Source organism: Lotus japonicus, chromosome 3, assembly GCF_012489685.1.
Source record: "Lotus japonicus ecotype B-129 chromosome 3, LjGifu_v1.2".
NCBI lineage: Eukaryota > Viridiplantae > Streptophyta > Magnoliopsida > Fabales > Fabaceae > Lotus > Lotus japonicus.
Genome location: NC_080043.1, coordinates 89,319,266 through 89,328,654, shown reverse-complemented (window position 1 = coordinate 89,328,654; position 9,389 = coordinate 89,319,266). Strand labels below are relative to the sequence as shown.

The window sequence follows — 9,389 nt, the reverse complement described above, 5'->3', positions numbered from 1 at the left end:
AAATTAAGTCCATGGTGAAGTAGACCACGATGGATGAAGGTTGAGTAACGCTCGAGACCAATTATGAGAAACTTTACCTTGCTTGGGCTCTAGTAACTTGTATGCGTGTAGGTAGGACTACTCGTTGAGTTTAAGCATATTAATAAGCGAAGGAAAGGAAACTAACATGATTTCCTTTGATGCGGTGGCACTTAATGTCTGCATTGTAGTGCTGAGATTTGAGAAGAGTTCTTAATGGTGGAATGAGTCAAGTTCCCTGAATGGGGTGTTAGATAAGGTGAGAGCTTCGCCGTGCCCGAATCCTATTGCACCAAAGGCATTGTCAACAAGTTGGGTTGTTCAGCCCGAATAAGTAATTCGCCATGCGTCGGAGAAAAGACATATTTAACCCTACAAATTAACCTTTGAAAAAAAAACTAGAAAAAACAAAATTGAGTGAGTCGAACGAGTCTGAGTCTAACTCGCGTGTGCACACACACACACGAGAAGTGAACACAACAACACTGTGTGTGTGAGAGGAGTGAAAAGAAGGAAAAAATGGCGGTGAGGGCCACAGTGTCGCGGTTCCCGATCGACGCCGACGCACGCGAGGGATCGGGCCTCCTATGGGGAGTAACAGTCACGCCCTTCGCCGCCGTCGACGAGAACGCCCAATCTCCGGCCTACGGATCCGACGGCGACCTCTTGCCACGCTGCGAGAATTGCTGGGCCTACTTCAACACCTACTGCGAGCTCGAACAATGGAGTTGGGCTTGCTCCCTCTGCGGCAACCTCAACGGCCTCAATTCCACTGCCATCGCACGCTACTCTCGCCCTCAATCTTGCCCCGAGATGATGTCCTCCTTCGTAGATCTCGAACTTCCTGCTGGTAATTCCATTCTCAGCGTTTGAATTTCTTCCTCCTTCGCTTTTGTCTAGGGTTTATTGAATTGAATTGTCTCGGATTTCAATTTTCATTGCAGGGGAGTCTGATGAGGATGCAGCATTGCAAGCTTGTCCGGTGTATGTTGCTGCAGTTGACTTGTCATGTAAGATTCTAAGAGCTTGTTGATGTGCTAGTTACGATTGCTGGTACTTCGATTCAGTGAGGTTTTCTAATTGTTTCATTTGCTGCATTGATCATGACTTGGTAGGTTGAATTGAAGTTGAGTTGTGTGTGTAAGACCAGTGTGATATTTCACTTGTGCTAGCAGGTTATGTTGCTTATGCTGATATGAAAATGTGCTACAAATGAATCCCGATGACTATATGGCACATTCGCCGTTTGGTTTTGAATTTCTAATATGATTTTATTTTTTCGTGCTTTAAGAGTTAGCACTAGAGGGCAAGACAGTGGGTTGTGAGATGTCTTGTGACTCGATGTGAATAATACGAGACAGAAAAAAATGAGGCGGTGATCGTCAGATTATGGGCAATGCCTTTTCAGTTGTACAAGCCATAGTTGCTAGTTGCTACTATTAGAATGATTAGGATTTAGAACTGTCATGGAGACTGTTTTTTCTTGACCTAACTTCTGAGACTGAGCCATGGCCCATGATTGCAAAATAGCCATGATTTTGATTTCCCCCCGTATCGAATCTCTCTCCCCCCTTCCTCGCCCCCTCTGCGTCTATTATTTGTCTTCTTGAATCTGTATAGAAGGATGCGGTGATCTAGGTGAAGAAAATGGTCCCTGGCTGATTATAGCTGTGACTCAATTCTAGCGTTTTGTCTGCTTCTACTTGTCTTTTTATATAATACATGGATTTATCTTTTTGCATTTGTTATTGTGACATGGAAATATATTTTGGGTTCCACTGCAGCTTCAGAAGAGTTTCTGGAACTCACTAAAAGTGCATTGCTGGCAGCTTTGGAAGGTATTATGTTGATTGAAGTATCAAACTGTATTTCTTTCCTGCATAATGTAGATCTTTTGAATGTTACTCCTGTATTTTGATTTTGTTCTTTTGCCTTCTATTTCAGCTATTCCTCCCGGTTCACTTTTTGGGCTTGCTACGTTCAGCTACAAACTAGGATTGTATGATGTTCAAGGTCCAATACCTGTTGTGAAAAATGTTTTCATCCCTCCTGATGCAGAGGGAACCTTACAAATTGAGCTTGAAGATGTCATGCCTTTGTTGCAGTTTCTGGCTCCCGTATGTTGCTCGTTCGGGATGATTAAGTTTTGGAAATGTTTTTTTCTCATTGAAGCATGAAGATTGCAATGTATGAAAACATGTGACAGACCTAAATACCATTTTTTTTGCAGGTGGGAACTTGCAAGGACCGTATTGCATCTGCACTTGAAACACTTAGACCAACAACTTCATGGGAGAGAACCACAGCAGCAGGTCAAGGATTGGATGGTGTTCTGATTGGTGGGCGTGGTTTTGGTGTGGCAATGGAAGCCCTTTGCAGTTATCTTGGATCGGAATATGGGAACACTTTTGCTTTAGGTTTGAATGATTAAAAACACAAGTCACTATTTGTGTTTTTGCCAGCATGTTTCTTTAATGTCGAATCCTTCTTGCTTAAAAAGCTCAAGTAAATATTTTTGACATTATTTGCTGCAGCTAGAATCTTTGCCTTCTTATCTGGTCCCCCTGATTATGGAGCTGGACAATTGGACACAAGACGATATGGTGAGCAATATGCAAGCAAAGGAGAGGATGCAGATCGTGCTTTACTCCCAGAGCAGACACCATTTTACAAAGATCTGGTATTCAAAATAACTTATCGTTATTATTATTACTCCCATTTCTTAGAAATGAAAGAATTGACATGTGTATTACAGGCTGCTGTTGCTGTTCAAGCAGGTGTATGTGTTGACATATTTGCTGTAACAAATGAGTACACTGATTTGGCATCCCTAAAATTTCTGAGTATTGAAAGTGGGGGTTCCTTATTTTTATATACAAGTACTGAGGATTCAACTTTGCCTCAGGACATGTAAGTCTCATTTTTTAATTTAATATCCCGATTCCCTAGACATGCTTTACTAGTAAAATAATTGCAATTTTTTGATATAGATCAGTGGGAAATGGTTGTTTAGTATTTGCTGATTGGGTGTGTGTCTTTGTGTTCAATACAATCTCAACTTGAGGCGGTACTATACCACTTTTATCCTTAATCACATCGTATTCAAGTTAGCCCAATATATTTTTATGCCAACCATATGAAAATTTAAAATGAATGCTTATTCATGAAGTTAACTATTTGGTTTTAGATTAATCAAGTGCAATTAAATTGGCCACTGACACTTATTATTTTTATTAATCACTTACCTTAAGTTAAATGTGAACTCTTAGAAATCCAAAACCAGAAGAATTGAGAATCTGTATTATTTACTGCAAACATGGCATATTGCAGAAGAATATTGATAGGTAACCCCTTAGTTACTAGTTAATTAGTAGAATAATTGTTAGTTATACATATTGTTAGTAAGGTAGTTAGTTTGTTAGTTGGGGGATAGGATAATTGGAGAAATGATGCATCTTGCATTGTTGCCTATATAAATAAGGAGGGTTGAGACTTGAGAGGGTGAGATGTCTAGTCACTTATGAGAGACTAAGGCCTCTGGGCATTGGGAGGTTTCCAGACCCTCAAAGTTCTGCAAGTTGTATCTGTAATCTATTGAGATCCCCCCCCCCCCACCCCCCTACTCTGAGTAGTAAAAATGCTTGTCCGTATCAAATATCGCCTGTTATCTCCAGAGCCAAGCTCCTTACAAAAGTCGTTGGAAGCTTTCTCTCCCTTAGTTACTCAATATTACTAAAGACAAGCATAGCACTCTCTCCTTACTCCCCTCCCCTCATACACATGTTTCATCTCCCCTATACCACAACTACCTATACAACTCAGCTATCCCATTTTCCTTTCCCTTCTTACCCCTCCTCGCACACACACCAAATTGTGGGATTACGTGCATCTTCGTTTGGGCTTTACTCTACAGGATTCCTCTGTTGGTAATTAACTTAAATGTATTTGAAGCAGAAGTGTTTCCAATAGCACCTTGAGTATCAATGCATTATCACTTAAATAGGCATATCACATTGGCTGACTGTATTGTCATCTTTTCTCTTTGCAGGTATCGGATGCTGAGTCGACCATATGCTTTTGGTTGTGTCTTGCGATTAAGAACCTCAACTGAATTCAAACCTGGCAATTCGGTACGTGTGTTGAATGGAATGGATTTGTAATTCACAATTTTTGCATCTACTTATATTCTATAGAATAACTTAATATTGTATTGCAGTATGGACACTTCTTTCCAGATCCACAGTATGAAAATGTTCAACACATCATATGTTGCGATTCTTATGCTACATATGCTTATGACTTTGTGTTTGAGAACAACATTGGATTTTCAAGGTATATCATTACTTGTTAGAACCAAGTCTTACACTTACTAGCTTGAATTCGTATACATTTTTTGATGGTGATTGTTTAAGTTGGGTGCATTAAGAAATTGGAAATGTCATGTTCTGCTTTGTACTACTTGTTATTTGGATTTTCTACTTCTTTATCATAAGGCAATAAAAATAGCTAAATCAAATTCATTAATTTTTCTATCAATTAGTGAGTGGGTGATCTTGTGTAATGTAAATATGATCTTACGTAATGTAAATATGGCTCCATACATCTAAAGCTTTGAATTTTTCTATTGTTTTGGGTCTTAGTCTTTCTTGTGCTGAGTTCTTGAGAAGTAAAATATTTTTTCGATCAAACCAAAATGTTACACTTTTCTCAGCGGTTAGGAATGTGACAAAAATGTTAATGAGATTCTTGACTTCAGATTTCTCCTGAACAGCAAAATTCTATAGTTTGCTCATTGCTGGGCAGGCAAGAACTAGGAGGGAAAAAAGTCCAACAGATTAGAGACATCCAGATTTTTTTCCTGGAATCATAGTGAACTGCTGGGGTTTAGATAAATATAAACAAAATAATCTTGTCTGCAATTCTATTGAAGTGAATATGAGAAAATTTTGTCACTACGAGTGGTTGAATGAATTTTGATCTTGAACAATAATTTATATTCTATTTTGATATAATTATGATCCTTTTGACAGAAATAAAGCAGACGCTCCTACACTTCAGATTGCGTTTCAGTATGCAGTTGTAGTTCCTCCTCAGGAGCTTTCCAATTCAGAAGGGGTTTCGACAAGCAGGTATGGACTGTGGTATTCATCTGCTCCTGTATTTACGTTTTCCATGTTATGTATGCTAGGTTCAGTCCAACTCCAATTTGATGTTATGGTCAAGTTCATTCAGGTTGAACAGATTAATTTTTTAATTAGCTGCTACATTGCTTACATATTTTCCATTTATGGGCAAGCCTGTCTCTTCCAAGTTTGTAGCTCGTTCATTTACCCTGGCTTCTCTTGTGAAACCTATTTTTTTCTATATTCTCTAATTTCAAGTTCAATGACTATATCCTGCTGGTGTTGAATATCTACTGAGACATTATTGCACGGGACCTGTGGTCTAGCTAACAGAAATAGTTGATGGATTTTTTAATCCAATTTTTCTGTTATCTTGTTGGAATAGCATAGCAGCTCTAGGTTTTGTGTAATCTCCAGAAAACTATAAATCGTAAGGTGGACATAAAGCTTGAGCTTGACAAATTCTTAATCCAAGACTGCATTTTTAACGTATTGAAACGTGATCTAATCACAATTTCTGTATACTTCGTAGGGAATATCTTGTTAGTTCTCTCTTCCTAGAGACCTGATTTGGGATTGAAAACATGGTTCTTGTTAAATTTCCTACATTTCGGATAAATATCTGTACATGAATTTTGTTTCTTTCATTCTGCCTGCTAGTCTTTGCATTGGGGATTTCTCTATAGTGTATGTTTAGTTATAGCGTTTTATCTTTCTCATTGATACTACCAATCATGTGATATCTCTTGAGAGGCCCTGTGTTGGTAGATAAGGGAATTTGTTATAAAGATAAGAGTTTCATTGTTTCACATTCTGAGAATATTGTTACTGTTAACTTGAGCACCACATGCAAGCTTGTATTTAATTGCTAATGTTCTTGTTAATTTTGCATTCTACATGGTATGGGTTAGCTGTGCTCCATGAATACTATTTTTTTAACCGGCGATTCCATTTTGTTGTTGATATTTTGTTTGGTCATATCTGAATCCTGCGTCTTGTGATAAATGTTGTCATAAACCAACTATGCCAAATGTTTAAGTTGTTGGGGGAAGACACTTGAATGCTTTTATGTTATATTTCTAATATGACCCTCACGCAAGAGCTCATTAGGCTTGAAGCGTGTACAATGCACAAGCCCACCTGAAATTAAACTTTTTATTAGCATAATGGGGAAACAAAGATTGAACTCTAGACCACACTTGGTCAAGAGGCTTTGATACCATGTCTCGAACTAACTATTCCAAAAGCTCAAGCTGTCGGGTGAAGAGTGAAATCACATGAATTGTTTTATATTATATTTCTAACAATTATGATTAAATTTCTCATTTTCTTTTGGCATCCAAAAATTACTTAATGATGGTTTGACGGCTAGGGCTTAATTTGTTGTGCTGACTATTGGTACAGAACCAAGCATTCCCTCCAACGTCGGCTAAGAATCCGAACATTACAGTTTGGTGTTGCTAAGAACATTCATGAACTTTACGACAGCTGTGATTCAGAAGTTGTTCTATCTTTGCTCGTTCACAAGGTGCACATTCAATAATCAACCTAACTTCTATGCCCTTTGATTTGATGTTTGTGTTCTGCACCACTCTTCGAAGTTTATTCTATGCCCTTGGATTGATGTTTGTGTTCTGCCCCACTCTTCGAAGTTTATTCTGTATATGAAATGCTTTCTTATTCTGTATATGAAATGCTTTCTTTAATTGTTTTTTAAAATCTGCAACTTTTGTTACGAATATAGAATTACTACAAAATAATATTATTCTCGCCTTTTTTATTTTTTAATATATGAGTACTCTTCCACTGAATTTTCTGATCAGTTTACTTCTATTGTATTCTACAGGTAATACTAGCATCTTTGGAGGAAGGAGTTCGGGAGGGTAGAATTTTGCTTCAAGAATGGCTAGTGATCCTTGCGGCTCAGTACAATGATGCTTATAAACTTGTTCAGTATACTAATGAAAGTTCCATAAGATCTCAGCTTGATGTCGCATTCTCTCAATGTCCTCAACTGCAGCCCCTTCCGCGCCTAATTTTTGCTCTCCTCCGAAATCCTCTTCTTCGCTTCCATGAAGAAGGTGTTCACCCTGACTATCGCATCTATCTTCAATGCCTTTTTAGGTAATTGGTGCTCTCATGTTTATTTGTGCAAAATGAAGTTTGTATAATCATGTGATAAATGTCTGGTGGAAGGTAACAGACTAACATAAAGCTGATTAAACTTGAGTCTAAGATACCTGAAAACATTATGTTTAATACATTTAAGGATTGAATATGCATTTCATTTTCATTTGTGCTGTAGTGTGTTGGAACCAAGTTCCCTACATCGTGCTGTGTATCCAGTATTGACATCATATGCTACTCCAGACCAACAAGCATATCCTCGCCATTCATTGAGTCGTGCTGCACTGATTACCAGCGGCAGTCCAATATTTTTCCTCGATGCATTCACAGTTCTGATTGTGTTTTATTCTTCAACTGCGGACCCAACACTTCCTTTTCCTCCACCCCATGATTGTAAGCATTTTCTATCCCCCCCTTCCCTGTCTGCACTGGATTAGTTGGTAAAATATAACATTTGTTTCTGCTCGATTTTATGCAAATTCCTTGACAGGTTTATTAAGGACTACAATCAACAAATTGAAGCAAGAGAGGTGCATCACTCCTAAACTCATTTTTATTCGAGGAGGACATGACGATGCCTCGATTTTTGAGAACTTTCTGATTGAAGAGCAGGATGTTGATGGAAGCGGTCTTACAAGTGTGATGGGTTTTGTTTCTTTCCTTGAAGATATTACGCAGAAAGTTCTAGAATTCATGAAATAGAGATCCCTTTGGGGGTGCAATGTCTATTTACAGATACAGGTAATATGTACATTAAGGGTCCTTCCATTTTGTAAGGAGGGTTCAAGTTCATTAAGAATCAACTTTGGAGTCCCGCTGGTGGTTGGTTGCCATTGTTGTACCTGTTTATATCATGTGACTCTTTCTGAAGTGCTAGTCAATGTACATTATACTATTATCTTTTATAGAAAATTACACTGTTCTGAAGAGGTTTGAATAACAGTGCCCTCATCTTTGATTCTAAAATGGGTTTTGATTCATTCATGCTCCACTTTTTTTTTCTTATCCCCATGTCTACCCACTTTCTCATCATATCAATTTTTTTTATCACATCACTTATCATATCTTTTATTTCTCTCTTATATTACTATATGTGCACCACCCTTTCAAATGATGTATGATTGCATCACCCACAATTGACAAATTTACCCCTAAAGTAGTCTTAAATTTATAATCTATGCCATTGCACTTACTTTTTCTTCTTCCCCTTGAGAAAACATAGCCTCCATGAAAGTGGCAGAATCAGTGATGTGAATCCCTTCAATTTTACGCATTCTGTGGCCAAAGAAAGAAGGCGTGTCTTGCATTACACACTACTTCGCTCGCTGTAGAAACAAGATCTTAAATTTTAACCTCATTTGATTCACACATTAAATGCTTCTTCAACATTGAATGATATAGACAGTGATCACGAAAGATATCATGAAACAATTACACAAGCAATCACAGACGCGAAGGAGAAATGGGCACCGAGACCCCACCGTACTCCCCCAAATCCACCAAACACACCAGATCCCTCCCCATATCCATCAACTACCTCCTCCGTGAACGTCTCCTCTTCATCCTCGTTGGAATCCTCATCGGCTCCACCTTCTTCATCATCCAACCCACCCTCTCTCGCATCGGCCCTCACGACACCGCATCTCACTCCCATACCTTCCTCCCAGCCGTCCTTCACAAATTCTGCTCCGATTTCTGATGCATGCGGCATGTTGTTCGGAATAGCGCTATTGGTTCACCAAATATGAAAATTTTAATTGTGAATTTATGGTCTCCAGATCTGCAAGGAAAAGAAAAGAGAAACATCACATATTAGTTGCATTTCTAGGTGAAAAGGGCGGATTTTGCTCAGCTCAACATTACTGGACAAGTCCGTGGAATCACCAAAGAGGAGAGAGTGCAAAGAGGGTAGGGTAGTCAATTCATTCTTCCAATCTCAGCCGTCCAATATTTTATTATTATATCAATGGTGGGAAAGCTATCATGCACCAATACATGACATTATCGCTAGTGTTTGTAGCCTGCGCCTATTTCTTTTGAGTGTGAGTGTAATCGATGTGTGAACCAATCTTTTTTCTTTTGAAATCTACAACGTTCCTTTTGTGAAAGATTTATACAAGT

General features: G+C 38.5%; 1 protein-coding gene across 1 annotated transcript; it reads left to right on the top strand.

Moving 5' to 3' along the window:
• The first annotated feature begins 456 nt into the window (after positions 1–456).
• LOC130747141 (protein transport protein SEC23 D) lies at positions 457–8,234 on the top strand. Its single transcript, XM_057599982.1, has 14 exons — positions 457–868; positions 963–1,028; positions 1,803–1,856; positions 1,963–2,135; positions 2,249–2,435; positions 2,553–2,698; positions 2,774–2,928; positions 4,067–4,148; positions 4,235–4,350; positions 5,049–5,147; positions 6,546–6,669; positions 6,988–7,265; positions 7,447–7,661; positions 7,759–8,234. Exons 1-14 carry the CDS (start codon positions 538–540, stop codon positions 7,968–7,970), a joined length of 2,238 nt encoding a protein of 745 aa, XP_057455965.1. The 5' UTR covers positions 457–537; the 3' UTR covers positions 7,971–8,234.
• The last annotated feature ends 1,155 nt before the right edge of the window (positions 8,235–9,389 follow it).

What these genes read in the sequence shown, in the direction of transcription:
- LOC130747141 (XM_057599982.1), top strand. Translation starts at nt 538, where the DNA reads ATGGCGGTGAGGGCCACAGTGTCGCGGTTCCCGATCGACGCCGACGCA. An exon ending in ATTGCTGGCAGCTTTGGAAG is followed by an intron (nt 1,857 to 1,962) that starts GTATTATGTTGA and finishes CTTCTATTTCAG; the next exon opens with CTATTCCTCCCGGTTCACTT. An exon ending in TGGGAACACTTTTGCTTTAG is followed by an intron (nt 2,436 to 2,552) that starts GTTTGAATGATT and finishes TATTTGCTGCAG; the next exon opens with CTAGAATCTTTGCCTTCTTA.